The sequence below is a fragment of the Pan troglodytes genome, chromosome 10, assembly GCF_028858775.2.
Source record: "Pan troglodytes isolate AG18354 chromosome 10, NHGRI_mPanTro3-v2.0_pri, whole genome shotgun sequence".
In the NCBI taxonomy this organism is placed as follows: domain Eukaryota; kingdom Metazoa; phylum Chordata; class Mammalia; order Primates; family Hominidae; genus Pan; species Pan troglodytes.
The window spans coordinates 89,777,892-89,800,979 of NC_072408.2; the positions used below are offsets into that span (position 1 = coordinate 89,777,892).

General features: G+C 34.0%; 1 protein-coding gene across 2 annotated transcripts in view; it reads left to right on the forward strand.

Annotated features, from left to right (window-relative positions):
- TMTC2 (transmembrane O-mannosyltransferase targeting cadherins 2) overlaps window positions 1–23,088 on the forward strand; it is a 446,864-nt gene that overhangs the window by 282,259 nt on the left and 141,517 nt on the right. For both annotated transcript variants that reach the window (XM_016923925.4, XM_016923926.4), the window contains one exon: window positions 12,780–12,901. In XM_016923925.4, coding sequence (XP_016779414.2) covers window positions 12,780–12,901 — 122 coding nt within the window. The remainder of the gene's footprint in view (window positions 1–12,779; window positions 12,902–23,088) is intronic.

Here is a 23,088-nt window from a genome sequence, read left to right on the forward strand (position 1 = left end):
GAACCTCTAATTTTTAAGATAAGTCTCTTTATTTCATTTCATTTTTCCATTATCAGAAAGGATACAACCAGGAGACCAATGCCTGGTATATAGAGTTCGCCAGTCCAGAAAGGCAAAATATAGACTTGAGAAATTTTAGAAGTATACTTTGAAGATTATGTAGTCAATAAGATAAGGAAATCATGAATGTTTGGCTATGTATCAAAAATAATGAATATATGAAATTTATGAGCAAAAAACTATAATTTTTTCTCCTAAAAGTTTCTCTTAAAAAAGTGCAGTTTTTAAAATATATTTTTCTACATTTTACACCGTATATAAACTCTACATTATGTACTATGGTTACAGACGCTAATTTGCTAGGCATTAGTCTGTACACTACAAAGGCTAGCATCCAGTTCAGCTGCATTAAGTAGGTAATATATTTTGTTTAAAGTTTCAATTAAACCCAGGGCCAGAAGATATATAGCCCCTACGGGGAGTTTGAACACTTTAATGCCTATAGTAGGATTGCCTAAGGATCATGTGTAGGTCTAAATGTCACTTGCTTTCCTGGAAATATGATATGAGACAGTTGATTATATTTCATTGCTATTAAAACCACAAGAGCCCACCTGTTACATTAATTCATCCTCCTGCCAGATTTGTGGTAAAGAAAAAGATCAAAGCTTAAAAACTTTATATTTAAATTGAATTATAAGGGTACGAATATACTCAAATTAATACCTAATTATATCTTCCTTATTCTCTGATTCCCAAATAGTTTCAATGTGTTCTGTTCAAAAAAATCTGTTTTAAGGCTGGGCACAGTGGCTCATGCCTGTAATCCCAGCACCATGGGAGGCTGAGGTGAGAGGATTGCTTGAGCCCAGGAGTTTGAGACCAGCCTGGTCAACATGGAGAGACTCCATCTCTACATACCCACGCCCATGGACACACACAACTGTTTTCTGAGACTTTAATATAAATAAATGAAAAAAAAAGTATGCATTGTAATCTTTAATTGGGACAATACATGTGGAGTAAAACTTTTACTCAGTAGCAAATACAGGTTGGATTTTATTTAGAAAATTGTGATTTTATGTTACACCTGGAAAATTCATTAATTGGATTTCAAAATCTTAACCTTCTAAATGATGCTGACAATGACATCAGTTAGATGAAATAGACATAGTCATGTGGAAGAAGATAATTTTGTGTGAAGGATACAATCTTGAAAATCAGTGTCAAGGAAATGAGAAGATATTCTTGCACATATTTAGAATAGGAAACTGTAGGGGTGGAAAGATGTGATACCTATCCTCAGTCATCATAAGGGTCATGGCCAAGACTCCTATAACAAGACAGGTTAACTTGACAAAAGCATAATGAATTTATTTAATGAAAGTTTTACCTGACAGAGGAGGCTTTGGAAATGAAGGTGAAAGACCTAGAGAAAATCATCTATTTCATGCATAGGTTTGATGAAGCATGGACAGCCTTGTAGAAATGTGATTGGACAAAAGGGTATGATCTAGTGTAATCCACTGAGTGGCGAACCCCAGCAAGACCTGTCTGTTCAGATTCTTTTCGGCCTCTCTTTGTAGCATTCCTTCCCTCAAGGTATGGTGCAGCACCCCTTTGGAAAGAGGATCTTCAAGGGAGACGGGAGAGAGAGAGAGTGACCTTTCTAGATTTTATGCCCTGCTGTGGGAGAGAAGAGTTCTAATTTCTGTGATTCACTTAGGGGAAGAGTATCTATCTATGACTTGTTTCAGGGAAGACAGAGAGGTGGGAGACAGGAGAACAGGAGGAGTTCAGAAAGGCTTTGTTTCCATGATACTAGAAGGCTTTGTCGGCCTAATGTCTTTTCGTTCAAAGCATTTAGCATGCCAAAGTGCCATATTTTGGGGTATTGTGTTCAGAGCCTTAACGCATGAAATATAAATTAAGTTGAAAATTCAGTGCATTACTAATTGTATGTATTTTGCTGTGTACTCAAGTCTGATTTTCCCAGTAAGTAAGGGAAAATTGTTTTCTACATAAAAATCTCATTTAACTCTTCCAATGAGCTGTCATTTAGTTTTAATTTTATCTACACTGATAGAAGCCATCACCATATTCACTTGATCTTAGCCAAAAGGCTGAGAAGCAATAACTGTTGCCATATTCAAATTAAACAAAGAATGAAAATAGAACATGCAGAGTTTTGTTCCGGATTGCATTATTTTTGCCAGCATGTTAATTATGGGAATGGGATTTTTGTGGATTATTATAGAATCTTATTCTCAAGTATTCATTAAAAGTTGGATGAATTTTTCAATGTGTGCTATGCCTTAGTAATTAACATTAATATAGCAATTTATAATATAAATAAATTATTCATTGCCTATTATGGAGATATAGTGCTTGACTCAGGAGTACACATGAAATGTATTCCTAAAAGGATCTGTGTGGAGTTGAAAAGGCTTCCATTACACTCTTTTGACTCATAGGAGAGTGCTTTTTCTTTTATCGTTTTCCTGCAGCTATACAACTCCTGTTTCTCTGAATACTATTTTCATTTGTTCTTTCCAGGCTAGTACAGTATTCATGCATTCTTTTTTCCTTTCTCTGGTATAAACTTTTTTTAAAAAAAAAATAATGCTATTTAGCACTTCTTTGCATGTTTTTAGTGTTTACTAATTATCTCGGTTTTATTAAGCCATTTTATTGACTCCATTTTAATTTTCCTGAAGACAGTATTATATTTTTGGGGAAAAGATCCTCACCTCTCCCCAACATACTCGTGAATATGCACACACACCACACTCACACGTGCGCATGCACACACACAATCTCACTCTATACTTTTTGAAAATTCTGAGCATTTAATAGAATTGGCTTTGACATTTGTGGATTGATTATTTTAGTGATTTATTTCCTTGAAAATATAAAGGAAATTGATTAGCCTGGAGAACTTCAGGATCCCTAGTTGTAAATAGAGAAATATTTACACAGACTTCTGGCCTTTTTTCAAGTTGAAGTTTGATGGAACATCAGATGTTTCTGGTATATGACCTTATATTAGAAATTAGGAACTTGTAAAAGTTTCACTGAAGTTGAACCTACTTCTTAACAATTGATGTTATTCCTTAATGAAACACATATTTTTTTCCATGTCTTTCCTGTGTTTGCTTCAAAACTACACTTTCCGACTTCAAGAGTTTCCCCTTAAGTTTAATGCTATAGGACTTGAAGAGTTGTATATTGAATCTTTTCCTAACTTTTCTCAAATTAAGACTTGGATAATATTACATTTTACTTTCAATACTACTGTACTGTAGCTGCTAAAGGATTTCCAATCAGAAGCAATGTATCTGGGGCAACTAGAGGGTGTTATTTTTATAAGAATAAGATGACAAAAATATTTTGATGGAGATAAAAAGATTCACAAAATTTGACTGCTAAAAGTTACACCAGGTTTGTAGCATAAATGCATTTTTAAAAGGGAGACTCGCTAATGTTTCTAGTAGTGTTTCTAATGCTTCTTAACACTGTGAAGTAAAAAATGATGATTAAAATTACAGCAAGTTAAACTCTTAATATAATCACCCTTATGTCATACAGCTTCATCGGACTGCAGGTTCTAGAAAAAAAGAATTATCTGGAAATTTCTCTTCAAGGGCATACTTAGTAAAAAAATGTAACATCTAAATTCAAGTAGATACATAATGTGATCAGGTATTTGTCAGCTATTTATCGAGGACTCTCTGGAGCCAAAGCTTTCTGGACTTAGGTTGAAGACAGAAAAATATATAAAAGATTGTGTGTCTGCTTCCATGCATCTCATAGTCTGGTTTTGTAGCAGAAAGATTATAATTGCTTACCTAGCTAGGTTCCGTAAGTACATAAAAAGTGGGAGAGGGAGTTTGAATAAATCAAGAATTGAATACTATTCTCAAATGGGGAAACTCAATTTTGTAAAAATTCTCTTTTTCTCAAATTTATTTATAGATTTTAATTTAATAGCAATAAACATTCTGAAAAGAATTTTATCAAAAACTTGACAAAATGATTCTAAAACAGTGAAATATAGCCAAGAAAGTCTTAATGAATAATAAAGGTTAAGACTTGTTTGTTCTACTAGATACTCAAATATTAGATGAGGTGATTAGAGCGATATTGTACCCATGAGAAAAGAAAACCAGACCAATAGGACAAAGTGGAGACCCTGGAAATAATAACAAATTATTTAAGGTTGTTGTAGATAATAAATGTAAAATTAAATATTGGTCAGGGAAGGAAATTTGTATAATAGTTGATCTAGACTATCTTTGGGAAAGAATAACATCAGATACTTGTCTCATACCACATAGCAAAGTATATTTCATGTGGAATACATAGTTCATTTTAATAATGAAACTATATAATTAGAAAATGATACATATCTCCATGATATAGAAAATGTTTTGTGTATAAAAGATACTTTAATAATATTTTGTGTAAAAGATAGTCCAAGAATTCTCCTTCTATACATTTATTTTGAGGTTATAATAAGAGATGTGTTTAAAAAAGATAATTAAAAAATACAATGATAATTGCAGAAGTGCAGTACTTACATAAAATGTTGGGAGGGGAATTTGAATAGACAACAAACTGAATACTGATTTCGAATGAGAAAACTGAATTTTGGGAAAATTGGCATAGTTTTATTTAAAATAACAAAACACTGGAAGGAACCTAGATGCTTAAAACTAGCAAAATATTTTACTATATAATTGATTTTTTTCAATATGTAATTCAAATTCTTGGAGAAAACATCAAAATTTGCCAGTGGCTATCTATGGGTGATATAATTCTTTCAGTCTTATAAAATTATGATCTTTCAGACTTTCTTCAATGAACAGGTATAATGTTTATAATTAGAAAACAGAGTTATAACTATTAAATGGAATAACCAAGACTTGATCTAGATGCAGCCAATCTTGAATAGATCAACTAAAAATTAAGAATGAGGCAGGATATTTTAAACTAACTAGGATATTTTTACCTCTTTATGAAATGAATGTATATAAATATCTGAGCACTGGTGAACCTACAAATGATTATCCATTTTGGAGATTATGGAGTTATTTATTCTTAGCCCTTCATGTTGTAAATGATAAAACTGAGGACCTTTGAAATCACTCATTTTTCTAAAACATACAGCTATTAGTGGCAAAATAAGAATTCAAAACCAATCCATCTAAAATACTATTTTGGTATGTATGTTTAATTTCCGTGTGTGTGTGTGTAGTTTTCAAAATTTCTCTCGTTATCGATTTCTAGTTTTATTCCATTGTGATCAGAGAATATACTTGATATAATTTAAGGTTTTTTTAGTTTTTCTAAGACTGCTTTGTGGCATAATATATGGTCTATTCTTTTTTTTTTTTTTTAATTATACTTTATGTTTTAGGGTACATGTGCACATTGTGCCGGTTAGTTACATATGTATACATGTGCCATGCTATATGGTCTATTCTTGAAAATGATCCATGCGCTGCGGTGAAAAATGTGTATTCTGCAGCCATTTCAAGAAATGTTCTGTAAATATCTATTAGATCCATTTGCTCTATAGTACCAATTAAGTCGTCTTTCTTTGTTGACTTTCTATTTGGATGGTCTGCCCAATGCAGAAAATTAGATTTGAAGCCTTCAGCTATTATTGTATTGGGGTCTATCTCTCTAGCCCTAATAATACTTGGTTTATATATCTAGGTTCTCCAGAGTTGGGTGCGTATATATTTACAATTGTTATATCCTCTTGCTGAATTGACACATGTATGGTTATATAATGACCCTTCTTGTCTCTTTTTATAGTTTTTGTCTTGAAATCTGTTTTGTCTGGTGTAAGTATAGCTACTTCTGCTCTTTTTTGCTTTCCGTTTGCATGGAATATCTTTTTCCATCCCTTTATTTTCAGTCTATGTGTGTCTTTATAGATAAAGTGTGTTTCTTGTATGCAACAGATTGTTAGGTCTTTTTTTTTCTTTTTATTTAGCCACTCAATGTTTTTATTGGAGAATTTAGTCCATTTATATTCAGTATTATAATTTATAAATAATGACTTACTCTTGACATTTTGTTGTTTGCTGGTCATTTTGTGGTCTTCTTTCTTTACTTCCTTCCTGTCTTTTAGTGAAGGTGATTTTCTCTGGTTGTATGTTTTAATTTCATGCTTTTTATTTTTTGTATATCTTTTATATGATTTTAGTTTGAGGTTATAATGAAGCTTGCAAATAATATTTCATAACCCATTATTTTAAACTGATGACAACTTATCACTGAGAGAAAAAGATTAATAAACAAGAAAATAGAAAATGAATAACTCTACACTTTAAATTTCACCCTCCTGCTTTTTAACTTTTAATTCTTTCTGTTTATGTCTTATACTGTGCATGTCTCGAATAGTTGTTGTAGTTATTTGTTTTGATTGGTTCATTTTTCAATCTTTCAACTCAAGATATGAGTAATTATGTACCACCTAATTATGTACCACAATTGCAATTTTATAATATTCTGTGTTTTTCTCCATACTTACTACTACCAGTGAGTTTTGTACTTTCAAATGATTTCTTATTGCTTATAAAGGTCATTTTCTTTCAGATTGAAGGACTCCCTTTAGCATTTCTTGTAGGACAAGTCTGGTATTGATTAAATCTCTCAGCTTTTGTCTGGGACAGTCTATTTCTCCTTCATGTTTGAAGGATATTTTCACTGGATCCACTATTCTAGGATACAAATTTGTTTGTTTGTTTTCCTTCAGCACTTTGAATATGTCATGCCCTCCCTGCCTCCACTGAAAAGTCTGCTGCCTCACATATTAGAGCTCCATTGTATGTTATTTGTTTATTTTCTCTTGCTGCTTTATCTTTGACCTTTGGGAATTTGATTATGACATGTCTTGAGGTAGTCTTATTTGACTTAAATCTTCTTGATGTTCTATAACCGTCTTGTTATTTTGGTATGTAATTCATAACTCAGTGCTGGGTCATAATTATGAATAATTTCAATAGGTAGATAAACCAAGTTCATCAATCAATTAATTAAAGTGAATTTATTTTATTTTAAAATTATGTTGCCAAATTAGTTCCTAAGGAACAAATTAAAAGTAACCTATAAAAGGGAACTTATCATAGCAAACCTTCAAATTGCTAAAAGTGCTCATTAAAAGAAAAATGACCAGCACATAAAATAAATTCATTATAAAAACCACCAAAAATAAACCTGATATCTTAGAAGGAAAATAAGCATTACTTAAAAATGGAATGAATACCTTAGCAACCAGCTAAGTTCTCAAACTCCATGGAGAGACTAGAAATTAGGTAGATTAAGATAAAAATGCCTGCTTTTCCAGCAAAGCATCCTAAAATTAACAGTACTGGCAATGAGATGCTTTCAGTGTATTAGGGGCTGGAAGCCTGCTAGAAATCAGTTGGGACCATTTTGTAAGTGTCCCTGTTCTTTAGAGACTAGAAAAAAAAATTATAATTTGTGTGAGTCCTTTAGAAAAATAGGCTTTTCCCCCCATGAGCTTGTCTGGCAGCTTTTTAATAAAGAAAGTTCTAAAACTTGTATAATTTTTTGAGTTATAGCTTGGCATATGCAATTTGTTGTCCGCATGTCAGTCACGTACGCATCACTCTATCTGTGTCATAATTTTGCCCATAGCCACTTACTATCTGAGGTGTCACTCACTTAATATTTTTCTTCATTCTGAAGCAGGATGTCTATGTTACTACATTTTTAACACAGATTAAATCAAATTCATACATACCACATTTTTCAAAAGGTTTTTGTTGTTTTTGTTTCATTTGCACCTACAAGCAAACTTTGGGGAACACTGATAAATTATTTCTTTGTCGCTAGATTGTAAGTAGGAACAAATGATAATCTACTTAACCTTTATGTATACCATCATATGCATTGTTCATGTTGGTTAACCTGGATTGATGTGCAAGATATATGTTCAAGAGTTTTTTAAGAAAGCATTTAACAATTACTGTAGGAGTTGAGGAAGGGATAATTACTTTTGTCTTCTTTTCTTAACAGTGGTCACATAGGTTTCTTTAAAAATTAGGAATTCTATACTGTCTTAATAATAATTCCCACTAAATGCTCTATTCTTTATCTGCAAGCAGGAGCTGTCCAGTAATTTGAAACATAAGAGTCAGTGAGATGTAGACTATTACATCATCAACAACCCAACATTCTTTCCTTAAGGAGTTAGCCTTTGCCTGGGTTATTTAGACCTGGGGCTTTTTAGGGAGAGAGAGTGACATTATTTGTTCTACATCTGAAACTGGTTTATGTCTGCCTGAAGCCAGCCTGGAGACATCCAAATTCCTTTTGTCTGTGAGTGAAATGGAAATAAATCTGGGTGATGAACCTGATCATTCTATCATCACACAGCAAATCTTCTCATTCTTATGAAAGTACCTTTATTATGTCATTTCTTACAGAATGAGAAAGGAAAATAGTCATCGTTTCTTTCCTCCTGGGCACCATAAACATTTTTTTCTATTATTGTAAGTTAAGAAAAATTACGGTACCAGAGAATATGACTTAACCTTTATCTCCTGTCCTATTCCCGACCAAGTGTCTTCGTTTCCTTCCTTATTGAATTTATTGAACTTTCTTTTCCTGTGGCCATTTCCTTTATGGAATTTTTATGATTTCAGCACTTTAACCAAGCTTGTAGAATCCCATATATACCACTCTGTCCTAAAACTAAATGCACTGATGGTACTTTTTCCAGTTATTAAATGTTTTATTCCCTCTCTGAAGACTTTTGATAGTATTTGTGTAGAATAGTATAGTGGAAAGAGCCAGAGAAAACTCTAATCTGAATCCTGAATTTGACATTTGCTTTTTTTTTTTTTTAAATCTTGAGTGAGTTTGTTAAGCTCTCTGAAGCATAGTCAGTTCATTTGTAAAATGAGACTGATAATAACAGTGTAGGGATAATGTAAAGGTAGAAAATATTATATTTAAGATGTTAGTAGGTACTCAGTAAATAATAAATTTTATATGGCAGGCAGCTTGATGCGATGGGAAGCCATTTAATCATTTTTGGATAGGATTATTAACTGTCCTTGTGCAAGTCACCAATCATTCCTGAGCCTTTGTCTTCATTCATAAAATGGGTATTCCACCCTCTATCGAGGATTGGAAATGAGAAATGTAAAGCTCTGAACCTTGCCAGTGTCAGGAATATAGCAAGTACTTGTTCTTATAGTGTTTGTTGCTTAAATCTTTATTGAGTTACCTTTTTTAACATATTTAATTTATCCATAATCGTTTTTTTTTTGCATTTTAGGTTTTGCATCTTGATTTTATTACCATTTATATACACCCTTTTTGTGTTAAGTTAGCCTTAGAACTAAAGTACATATTCTAGACTTAGAACTAAAGTGTTACATATTTCCCTCTTAAGAATTGAATTACATATGCGTAGAAAGCAGTTTTAAAGGTCAGTCATAGATTACCATTGCTCTTCCTTATTCTCTTAATTCAATAGATAAGCCCAAGGCAAAGTGAAATGAATGGGCTGGCTGATGTATCACAAGCTAGAAAATGATTTTCTATGAGTGAGAAACAGAGAGCATAATTCTCACCTGAGCTGGGGATTTGGAAAGTTTATGACTATTTTCTATTAGCTAGTGAAGGCAATGAGTTAAGGTCAGGTAGTCCTGAGTTTAAATTGCAGTTTTGCCATGTTACATATTCATGATTTTGAGTGTATAATTTAGCCACACTGCTTCTCAATTTTTTCCATCTTTAAAATCCAAATAGTGACATTCCTTGGTAAGCAATGAGATACATTTATAAAGCAACTATTATAGAAATTGAAAAACTGTTTCATCTTGCAAACCTACTTTGATCAATTGGTAGTGGTTGAGTGGGGCAATGTGTTAAGGCCACTTCGGGAGGCTGAGAAAAAATTCTACATGCCCAAATGTGTGGAGTAAGAGGAGTGGGTGAACATAAGTCAGACATTTGTCACCTGTAACTTGTTACTGTAATCCATAGTAAACACTCAATTATTATTATCATAGTCATCATTGTTATTATTAAGACACAATGAATGGTTACATGAAGTTCTTCAAAGTTGTAATAAGTGGTACCAGAGTAGTCTATTTATCAGTTTTCATATACTTGCCAAGATGCATGATATATTACATTACTCATTTATAGCCCTTAAATATTTTCTTATCTCAAAGCTTTACAAATTATTAAGATGCTTAGAAGTTCTTACTGAAAAAAAATGGACCAGTCATTAATTATTGAGCAAATTAATAATATTTAAAATAGATTTTAATAATGATAGCTTTCTGACTTGGAAAAAAAAGCAAGTATACTTTCTGAAATAAATTTTAAATATTAACAAAATAATGAAGATTTCTATTTCAGAAGTGCTCAGGAATTGGGGTTATCTTCACACTCTTTCTGTACAGAAGACCTACTGTTATTCTAAAAATCAATTAAATTTTTATATGAAAAGTAGAAGCTATATTAAATACAATGGTTGTACAACTTTTTTAAACTGGCCTATAAGCACTTGAAGAGCCAAAGTGAATTTCAGGTTGATTTTGTATGGGACCTGTAATTTAGGCCCATATTCCATCTGGCTTTATAATCCATTTAAGAGATAAATATGTGGATATGTTTTATCATTAATTGCTGTACATTTTTCAGTATTTTAGGGCTTTTGTATATTTTCTGTTATATAAATTATATATAGTGTTTTAATATGAAGTGATTCACTTTTCCTAATACAAATTATTATTTCCTTTATTTGGAAACATTTGTTAGTTCAATATGGCAAGAAAAAATCCATCTGACAGCGTGTTAGTTTTTATAGAGATATGAAAATAAAAACAAAATTATTATAGAAATTTATGGAAATTAAAAAAAATTTCTAATCTATCATTTTAACAACTACAAGCATTTTTGTATATTTTATTCCAGTCTTTCATCTTTGCTTCAGTATTTCTTTTGTCTTTCCTTAGACATATAATTTAATTTCACCAAATTCTTAAGTGAAGATATGTTTTAAACTTTGAGGGAAAAAAATCAAACCTTTTTCAACTATCATTTTTATGATAATATAGTTTAAGGATTGTTCATCGAACTAAAAACACATAGATATGTGTGAGTGGGTAAAAATGTATATTTTTATGCATACTATGTATTATTTGTCACCAATATTTTTCACTATCCAGCAAAGCAAGGGGCATTCAAAAGATCAAGAGACTCAAACCAATTCACTTCGTCAAACATATTCGTATTTACAATACCATAGTAATACAAGTTGAATATAATTAAAACAAAAAGGAATGAGTTCTTCCTTTGAAGCAAAAAATATACATCCAATGTGGATAATTCATTTACAAAAAGCCTCTGATTACGCCTCTAAAAGAAAAAGCTGTCATGATTGTGATTACTTATGCTTATATGTAAAGGTCTGTCTGGAAAATAATGCAAGTCACCAGTTTACTGCTTGGTCTCAGAAACTGAATAGTGTCTCTACATTTGCAGTGCTTAGTAAAACTACAATATTTAACTTAAATATATAAATTATCTTAAAATACAATTTTTGCATCAGTTGAATATTTTGTTCACCATATAATCATATAAGGGAAAGGGGAATGATAATTCATAGGCAGCTGGTATACTTTTGGCTTTATTTCCAACTTTTTTATCCTGCTCTGCTGTTAGTGAAATGCTGTTTGGTAGCTAAAATATATATTATTAGAGTAATGACTCATGGCCAAAATGTCTCACACTCATGTTGTATGTAGTGCTGGGCATGCTTGATAATTGTCATCTGTTTATTGGATTTTCCAAATGGAACTGGTAAATTTTATTTATTTAGTTAATTTTATTAAGCATAATTTTAATTATTTAATTAAAATAATTTTTTTGTTTGAGACAGGGTGTCACTCTTTCACCCAGGCTTGAGTGCAGTAGTGCGATCAGGGCTCACCGTAGCCTTGATCTCCCCGGCTCAGGTGATCCTCCTGCCTCAGCCTCCTGAGTAGCTGAGTCTACACCTGCATGCCACCACACCCACCTAATTTTTTTTCAGAGATGGAGTTTCACCATGTTGCCCAGGCTGGTCTCTAACTCCTAGACTCAAGCTATCCGCCTGCCTTGGCCTCCCTAAGTGCTGGGATTACAGGCATGAGCCCCCTATCCTGGCCTTAATTTACTTGTTAACATATAAAATTCAAATAGTTTATTTAAGGAAATTAGCAGCAGTGTTTAATCTAAATATATTTTTAACTCTTTCAATTACTCTTTCTCAAAAAGGTAAGTCATTTGTGGATAGGATCTCACACTTTTTTCTTATAGTTCCTTTATAAGGCTTTCCACTTGGTTATTCTATAAATACTTGAATTTCTAAAGGAATAAATGAATATGAATAAAAAAGAACAAAAGAATAAAGAACAAACATAGCTCTCAAAAAGGAAAAGAAATGATGATAAAGGACATATGTCTGGGAATCAGATGTTCTATGTTAAAAATCAAAGCCTTACTACTTATTAAATTTTTTACTTGAGCCATTTTACTTCATTTTCCAAACACATGATTTTTCATCTGTAAGATGGGAATCATGATGACTTCTTTGGGAATCAGATGAGAACATGAATGAAAGTACTTCCCACAGCATCTGAAATTCCACGCAGTATGATGATGATGATGATGCTGTTGCAAATAATGTGGAAAAGCTGTATCCTCCCTTTGATCTTCATGATTAATTCTCTTTCCAGGTGAAGCATATATGCGTTTAAGCAAACTTCCCGAAGCAGAGCATTGGTATATGGAATCACTGAGATCCAAGACTGACCACATACCTGCTCATCTCACCTATGGGAAGCTGCTAGCTCTAACAGTGAGTAACCGCCTTCCTTGGTCTTTAAAACTTGGTTTTCTCCATGCAGACTGGGATAGATGGGGTTTGAGGTACTGTTTTACAGCCAGTTATCTAAGCTATTAGGGATGTAATGGTGGTGATACTAACTTTGAACCCTGTAGAGAAAATATAGAAAAATTTGTTACTTTGCCTATGAGGTTTGGTCTAGATAAGATGTGAGATGTCTGTATCTTACATCTTGGTCTAGATAAGATGTGAGATGTCTGTATCTTACATCTTGGTCTAGATAAGATGTGAGATGTCCGTATCATCCCTGTATCAAAACATCTCCTGTATCCCATAAATATATACACCTATTATGCACCTATAGAAAATGTTTAAAAGAATTAAAAAATTAAAAAAACAAAACAAACAGATGTGAGATGCCATGATCCTTGATGTAACTTTGAAAAATATAAATGGAGAATCCCAAATATGGAATTACATAATGAATTTGTTCTAATAATCATATTTGCATAAATATTATGTTCTACAAACCAGTGTTAGCCCCAAATTGGCTATACTTAGAACTAAATCTGATTCTTATAAATAGCCAACATTGTATAAAATTCTGTGTGCTGAAATTCCTTCTAATTGAAATCATTCTGTAAGAGAAGAGAGGCTATCTGTTGGCCTCTTACTATGTGACAAGCACCCTTGGAGGCCACCATTCCATGAAAGTGACATGAGTATGGAGCATAAAAAAGTACTAGTATTGTACCACTATGACCTATAAAAATGGTAATTTCATATATTTCAAAGTAATAGTAACATATTTATTTTACACAATAGTGAATAGTTTAAAAGTTTAAGTAAGTTTTCTGAGCTCACATAGACAATAAGTGATAGAACTAGGCTTCAATCCTAGTCTGAATCAAATATCTGTATTATTTTAGTTATAGTACCTAATCTCTTTTCGATATTAATAAAAATAAATGAATATTAGAAAAACATAGAGCAAATGATCAGGAAGGTGATTCCTAAGTGAATTCATTGAAAAGTAATTTTGTGTTACTTCAAAAATAATAACATTTTACTTTCCACAGAAGATGGTAGATAACACTTATAATTGTCAAATATCCATTCTAAAATACCACTAAAATACTCTTCAAGAAATCATGTAACGCTTTAGGAGGCCGAGGCAGGCAGATCACCTGAGGTCAGGAGTTCAAGACCAGCCTGGCCAACACGGCGAAACTCCGTCTCTACTAAAAATACAAAAATTAGCCAAGGGTGGTAATGCGTCCCTGTTATCCCAGCTACTCAGGTGGCTGAGGCAGGAAAATCGCTTGAACCCAGAAGGCCAAAGTTGCGGTGAGCCGAGATCATGCCACTACACTCCAGCCTGGGCAACAGAGTGAGACTCCATCTCAAAAAAAAAAAAAAAAAGAGAAAAAAAAAAGAAATCATATAGGTAGACTAAGTAACCAGAAAACATCCCACTGAAAATATTTAGATCTACTTAATAAAATATAACAGATATGTTTTTAACACTAAACTGAGCATGAGTAGTAAGAGAAGTTCCTAGGAGCTAGAAATGAAGTGGTAACTGAATACCAGAGCAGTGAACAGCAGGCTGGTCCTGCAGCTCATCTGGGATTATTTACTGATTGTGGAAACCAGTGAGAAGGTGGTTTTTGTTTGTTTGTTTTCATTATTTCTAGAATAGGAAACAACGCTTTGGGCCAATGGAAGAGCAGGAATTAAATGCCTAAATAAGGCAGGGAAATTCATACCTGCCTTGAAAGGACAACATAAGTTTGTCCACAAGTATAAGAAGGCAGCGTGAATATTTGCCTATCTCAGAATGGGATCTGGATGGGGAGTGAACAAAGTATCTGCTGGGAATTTGTTGCTCCTGTCCTTTCTTTACCAAGCTTTGGGTTTTGAATTTACCTACATGACCCTGGAATTCCCAAGCCAATAAATTAAATAAAATATAGTCTACTAAAAACTTTTGCTGAAGAAGTTACTGGAGATGTTCTTCAAGAGAACACAAATCTAGAAGGAATGCTGGAGTGAGGTGCATAAAAGTACTGGGCAAAGAAATTGGTGATGATGTGGGCAAATCAGACTAAGCTTTTAATGAATAAAATATTAAGGGAATACTATACAGGAACAATAGGAATGGGAAGAGAGATTTCAATGGATAAGAGATTACAGCTGATTTTTGCAACTCAGAAAGCAGTTGGAAGTATTATAACTGACTTGCCTGGGAGAAGGAAATGAAAATCTAAATAAACTTTGGAATGGGATAACAATGAAAAGAAATCTGGCTTACATCAAAGAAACCTGGAGAGGCTCAAGACATGGAGGCAGCTGACACAGAAAAGAGTCAGTTAAGGGACATAAAATGGGGTAGTAAATTGCAGCCAATGAATGGAGTATTCAGGTCTCTCCCCTTTGCCTACAAATGCCAGCACCTAGGCACCTGCCTTCAAGGCAAGGGAAGGGGGCCCTTAAGAGGTAGAACAAGTAAATAAAGAGAAGTTCAAGATTCAAGAACAGCTTGCACAGTTGAAGGCAGAATGAGGAGGGGAGTGAAAAGAGGACTGATTGAGGGTCTTCCCATGGAGTACTCAGATCATTAATACCCCTCCCCTATCCCATGCAGAATACCAGCAACACAGAGTTTACCCCGTTTCCTCCAGCCCACCCTTTTTGCTTACACCTTACCTCTCAAGAAATTGTTGAATTCTGATCCAGGGAAACTAAATCACAGTAAGGAAAAGGTTTTCAAATACCTACATTTAGAGGTCCCCTGTAAATGACCGGCTCCCAAACCAGACACAGCACAGTGAATCTATTCTGTCTAGAATGCCTGTCTGTGCCTTAGGAATTTGATTCAGCTTTTTATTAATTAACTCATTCTTAAACATCAATGGGTCAAGGATCATCAGTCATATCAGGAAAGACACAAATTAAAAAGACTGAAACTAAAACCAATTATTAGGAGAAGGAACTCTAAATCAGAAGAAATCTTTAAAAGAATAATAATCCTTAGAAAGAGACAGAAACATATAGCATTTTATGAAGCAGGATGTCAAGAAAAAAAGAAACCAAAAAAAGCAAGAAAGAGCTTATAGAATTTAAAGATATGATAGCAACATGATTTTCATTTGGAAGATAGGAGAATGAAGGTAATGAAATCATCTCATATGCAAACAAAAAATGAGGACATAAAAGAATGTAAAAGAGGGAATTATGAAAGAAATCAATATGGGGTCCAAATGGCAGAGAAAGAACAAAGGAAGGGAAAGAACAATAACTAAGAATTGAAGATTACCATCTCTGTTTCTGCTATTTACAGATACTTCTAGTTTAATCACCTGGGAAAAGTTGTTTTACCCTAAGAAAACCTTTTCCCATTTCTGTACTGATGATTCTGTGTGATGTGTGGTGATTCACACAACTCCACATAAGTATTAAATTAATATACCTAAGCTAGATTGATAAATGGCCACCTTTAAAAAAAATCTAAAAGTTTCAGATGTCTGATTCATTGCCCACCTGCACCCCCCCCCCCAAAAAAAAAGTTAAAAAAGAAAAAAAAATTAAACTTAAATTTCCATGATTCTGTATATGCTTAGACCATGGCACTCGATATAGAAACCATGTGACCTTTCTAAAAAAATTTTTCAAGGCTGACTACTTAGGCTTCCTGTACCAAAAATATGATTTTAAAGGCTGTTTTATTCTTTTCAGGAGGCTTTTTTTTTCAGATTTAGAAGTTTTAATTTACCAAACCATATGGAAGGAAAGGAAAGACTCCTATACTACAATCCAAATTTTTAATCCCCCCCCACCAAGACTTTTATAGTTTCCGACTTGCTGATTAGATGAAATACAAACCCTATTATGGAATGGCTTAAACTCACAGTGCCAAAACCCCACAACCATCTCTAACAGCTTCTTTCTAAATTATGACATTTGGCAAATTTCTGATCCCTATGGATAGCTTTTGTCTAATTTGGGGTTTCTTGGCCTGGTAACAGCCCACTGGCTTAACATAGAATTTGCAAAGGTAGAAAATACCACACATTTTGACTTCTGAATGCTTTAAATATATTATAAAATGGAATTGGCTGCTAGTCTCAAGAGAAGAGGAATAGAAATTGAGTGGTGTTTTCACTCTTTAATCAAAACTGGCCGAAGGGAAAATATGTAAAAATGAAATGCAACTATATTAGACTTAGACTGGAGAGTAGGATTTTATATAAGACTTATATGTTTACAAGATATATTAGAAAAATATTGATTATTAGTACTTTTATTACAGTCAGTGGAACGATTCACTCAGTACTTTTTTAAAAGTTTTTCTTTAAGAATTTGTGTAATATTTACAGAATTTAGAAAAGTTCAAACGGATTTAAGGTTTCCCAGAATGCTTTCGCACATTTTATAGATCAAATCCTCTTTTATTTTTCTGCCAAAAATGTCCTTTTCCTCTCTTTGCCTGTTCAGATTTTATTTCTTCCATGAAGTCTTGCCTGACTTTCTTAAGCAGTTACTTTTTTGTTTTTTCTCTATACTTCATTAGTACCGGTCTCAGTATCTTCATAGTAGGACACTTCCAAATAGAATGACACGTACATATGTGTCTGTTTTTTGACACTAGATATGGGGCAGGGGGTGAGTCTTTACTTTTTATTTCTTCAGTACCTGCCATTTCAATGTATTAGTTACTATCCCTGTACCCATATGCCTTTTCCTTTATAAGTTATTTAAGGGCTGGGGACATGGCTTTTAAATGTTTTTGTTCCCTCCCTCCCCTCCAGTACTCATTCCCTCATTAATCCCTTCATTTGGTCAACACATATATTGAGACTTATTTCTTCAAGCTAGGTATTGCTTTAATCCTCAGTGATCTGTGCTGAAAAAAAATGAATGAGGGTGGCATGATTATAGAGTGAACACACAGTAATCTTCCAAAATCCTAGATGGGGAGTTGGCCCAAGAGGGGCGTGCATCTCTTCAGTGCCTGTGCTTGACATGTGATATTTAATAGAAGCTTGATAACAACCCTTAGGGAGTATTATCCCCTTTTTATAAATGAAGAATCTGAGCTTCAAAGGTTTGAGGAACATCCTCAAAAGTCATTTCACTACTAAACAGTAGAATTGAATATAACTTCAAGGTTTTCTGAACTGCCATTAATTTTCTCTCCACATTAAATAATTTTAAGTGTGGAGTTTTTTTTTTTTTCCCATTTGGTGTATGTGATTAAACTGATTGGAGATTGGAAAAGTAACTTGACTACATCGTTACTTAGTAAGTTACAAGTTATTTAGTTACTCAATAACTACTTATTCCCCCATCCTCTTTTTATAACTTATTTTTAGAAACTATCTTTGGATACTAGTTTAATTTGAGTGGTTAAACAGAATTTTATTATTAGGCATGATAGGTCATGAACATAAGACTTCAGTTTTAGGCTACTGACAGTTTTATATCCTACATTATACTTCTAATACAAAAATTTCGGGGTATCCTGGGGAATAGTTTTGTATTAGAGTCACTGTAGCCTCCATGTTTAAATATAGTTGGACCCAAGTGACATCTCTTTAAAATATATGGAAATTTCATACCAATGTCATGTCCAATTAAAATACTAAACACAAGATGAGTTTGAATTGCTCTGCTTAAAATTGTGATTTATTCCTTGTTTGAACTTTGTTACCTAGGGCAAGTGCCATGAATTTAAAATTGGGCATGCTAAAAGAGAGAAAAGAAGGAATAACATTTCCATTAATATGGTATTTCAGATGGTTTTATAGCTGTTTCTAAAGTTGTGTGGGTTCTATAGTTGTGTGCGCATGCTTACTTCATTTCTTTTTGTCCTTTTTATTTAAGCCAAATATTTTTCAGTTTTGTGAGCCAATAAAATTAATATTGACTTAAATTGTAGTAAAAGTTACTTGGCTGTTAGCTTATTTTCCAGATTCAGGTTAGCAGGAGAGAAGGAAGGATATTGGAGACTCTGACAGTAATTCTTGATACAGAAAACCTTTATTTTGGCTACGGCATGAGAGCACTGAGCCAGACTTCTGTGTCTAGCCAAAGTTAATTAGGCTACATAAAACTCCAGTTGTGGAAGTAGTGGAGGTTCCACAGAAAAGTCCCATACCCCAGGCTGAAATGGTGTCAGTGTAGTTTATCTGGAAATGTAATGCAGTGTGTTTCCATGGGCCTTTTGCTATTATTATTTAGAGCTAAGACTTCTTTTTCATTCATTTGACCCTCTCCAGAGAAGAGTTACTTCCATTTTGGAAGCTGACCAATATTTGGGTTTTTTTGTTTGTTTGTTTGTTTATTATAATTACTGCACAGACATGTTTAGATTGGAGCTAGTTCGGAACAAATGGTAATTTTTCCTGTTAATCTGATTGAATAATTATTATGGGTATATATAATTCAAGTTGCTAAATTTATTCTATGAAAAAGTGAAGACATAATATCACATATATCATGCTACTGAAATATTGGATGAAAATATAGAAGGAAGTTTAATCACCACAATATATTCAGCTAAGGCTTTATATGAAGTTGCTGTACCTGAACGTTATGATTCAGTCAGTCTGGAGCTAATAGAGTTATCATTGTATTATTTTTACTCTGAAGCATAATGAATCTGATAGTTCATTTTTAAGGATCTCCCTTCCACTCCAAATATGCATTTGTTTTCTAGTATCAGTCTTATGATTATTCTACTTGCTGTCACTAAGTGACACAGGAATCTCCAAAATCTCTCAGGCTTTGATTCAACTTTTGTATGTCACTTAGTAGAAATCATCATTAGAGCTATTTCTTTTGCCTGATAGTCTCAGGAGCAATAAAAATTAAAATACTCAAATTCTTTTGAGTATGCCACTAATGTGGCATTAAAAGCCACATGAGATAATTTCAGCTATATCTACATATATATGCTGCTTTGTTTTTTATTATTTATTTATTTATTTTTGAGATGGAGTCTCACTCTGTCACCCAGGCTGGATTGCAGTGGCGCGATCTCGGCTCACTGCAACCTCTGCCTCCCAGATTCAAGCGATTCTTCTGCCTCAGCCTCCCGAATACCTGAGACTACAGGTGCATGCCACCACGCCTGGCTAGTTTTTGTATTTTTAATAGGGATGGGGTTTCACCATATTGCCCAGGCTGGTCTCGAACTCCTGACCTCATGATCTGCCCACTTTGGCCTCCCAAAGTGCTGGGGTTATAGGCGTGAGCCACTGCTCCAGGCCAGCTTTTTATTTATTTATTTCAAAACAAGTAAGATTAGTTGACCCTTGAACAACACAAGTTTGAACTGTGCAGGTCTACTTATACACAGTTTTTTTTTTTCAATAAATACATTGGAAAATTTTTTGGAGATTTGCAACAATTTAAAAAAACAGGCAGACAAACTTCATAGCCTAGATATATTGAATAACTTTTTTTAAAGTTAGATGTGTCATAAATACATAAAATATACGTAGATACTAGTCCATCATTTACTGCCATAAGATATACACAAGTCTATTATAAAAAGTTAAAATTTATCAAAATTTGTGCACACAAACACAGGCTATTATTATATTATTAGTTAAGTTTTGGAGGAGTCAAAAGTTATATGTACATTTTCACCTGCATGAGGGCTGGCCGCTCTAACCCTCACATTGTTCAAGGGTCAATTGTATATTGCTTTTAAGGTAACTTACATTTTGTCATAGTCAGCGACTCTCTGAGGCTGGCGTGCGGGTGGTAAAGGAATTTACCAAGACATTAATGAGTGTAGAAAGACAGATTTATTTAGAGAAACGGGGGAGATACATTGCAAGGGAGCAATGGGCAAGACAGCGGAGGGAAGGCTGTCTGCTATTTGCAAAGAGGTAGGGGCTAGAGGGGAGTTTTATAAGGCTGTGCTGCTTTAGGCTGAATGCTTGCAGACAGGATGCTTGGGTCCAGGGGGTGCTGTGAGCAGCGTGCATGTAACAGGGTGCTTGGGTGCTAGTGAGCCGTTTGGGGTTGACCTCATTTCTCATAACATTTGCCGTCTACCCCTGTTTCTGTTCCTGCTAGCTAAGCCCATTTGTAATTTTTTATTAACTCCCCAGGGGTACACACATTTTTAAAATTTTATTTTTTATATTTTTGAGACAGGGGTCTCGCTGTATCGCCCCAGGCTGGAGTGCAGTGGCACGGTCTTGGCTCACTGGAATTCTCACTTGGCTCAAGCAATTCTCGTGCCTCAGCCTCTGAAGTAGCTGGGACTACAGGTGCCCGCTACCGGGCCCGGATAATTTTAGTAAAGCTGTGGTTCCGCCATGTTGGCCAGGCTGGTCTCAAGTCATCTGCCCACCTCGGCCTCCCAAAATGCTGGGATTACAACAGGCATGAGCTACCGTGCCCGTCTCACACATTTTATTGTTGTTATTTAACTTGTCTGTTTGGTTTCTGTATCTGATCTATCATCGTCATTTAATGCAATATAAATAGCCAGCTGGTTCAAGCCCTCATAATCCCTCGTACTCTGATATTCCATATTACTGGAGGCATATAGATGGAGAAGTGACATGCTTTTTAAATATAGCTTGGCTTTCTTACAGAACTAAAAAAAAAAAAAAAGGCAGTCCTGTATAAAAACTTGCATTGGATACACATTTTTGTTGAGCCTGAACTTTGTCTCTTTCTGTCTAATAAGCAGTGGTGATACAAAGACTAACAGCATTCCCTTGGCCTCCGAGTATTTTATTTAGGTGAAATTCACAATAAAAGTCAGTCTACCATACTAGTGACTGGTGGAAATCGTTTTTGTTTCAGAAAGCACAATTATGTAGGTACATTCATTGTATTACCTTACCCTTTAATTTTTATTATAGGCACAGGATCCCATACCACTTGGAAGATTCCACCCCCCACCCCCCATTTTATAGCTTTCATTTGTTAAATAAGCTCCATTGATACTCTATGATACTTGACTTCATAGCTTCCAGCTTGTTATTCTTTCTGCTACATCATATTGACTCTCCTATCACATAATAAAGCATAAAAACATTTTCACATGAGTTAAACTTTTTAGTTTATGCTTTATGTTTCCCTTGCTTGGTAATTTTTTTCTAATAATATATCAAGTAGAACATTTGAGTATCGCTCCTTGTTAAAACAGCATCTGGTCTAAGCCTATGTTTACTCTTAGGAGTGATGGTACAGACAATATACATTTTTAGAAACATATTTCTTCTCAAGTAGTTGGGCCAATGCTTTTACAAAAGGAAATGTATTTTTTCCTTGTGGCATTTGGTTATACACACACACACACACACACACACACACACACACACACACACACACATAAACGATGCCACATCTGTTCTAAGATGTGAAAGTCTTCATTTTTGCAGACTCATAAATTGGTTCAAAACCTGCCTGGCCATGAACATGTTCACAAGTTCATAAGGTTTTTGTGATTTCCCCTTATGTTTACCTATGTTACATTTGAGGCCCATGAGGCTCAGCAACCTGAAGCATGAAGCCTGCAGAGCTATGGAGTGTATCCTTAGTTTTTAGTAAAATTGTACTTGCTTCAAACACAGTTAATTCTGGGGTCAGCTTCACGTTTTTCTCAAGTTCTGAGCTTCTTATTCATTTCATATATCCCTTGATATATTAAATAAATCCTCATCTCTTGTTTTCTTCATCTTATGAAGAATTAAATATTACATATAAGGTGGATTGTTTTGTGAGGTGGCTCCCTCCTGTTTTCTGAAAGCAGTACTATTTAAATTGCTTTGTTTGTTTGTTTTTGAGACAGGGTCTTGCTCTGTCACCAGAGCTGAAGTGTAGTGGTCCACACCTCCTTGGCTCAAGCTGTCCTCCTTCCTTGAATCCCCCAAGGGACTGGTATGAAAGTTGTGAGCCACCACACCAGCCCTTTAAAATTGCTCTTTAGCTTTTTGGTTATTATGCTAAAATATACATATGTGGTATCTCATGTACATAAATGCCTGACTTCAAAATGCATAAAAACATTTTGAAAAGAAACCTTCATTCAGTTTTTAGATTTTTCTTCTAATACAGTTCTGAAAGGAAAATGCATTTTCTGTGTATATTTTTAAATGAAAAGAATTTTAACATAGCTACTGGTAAAAAAAGATTTAAGTATTTGTATTTGTGATAGAAAATAGTGA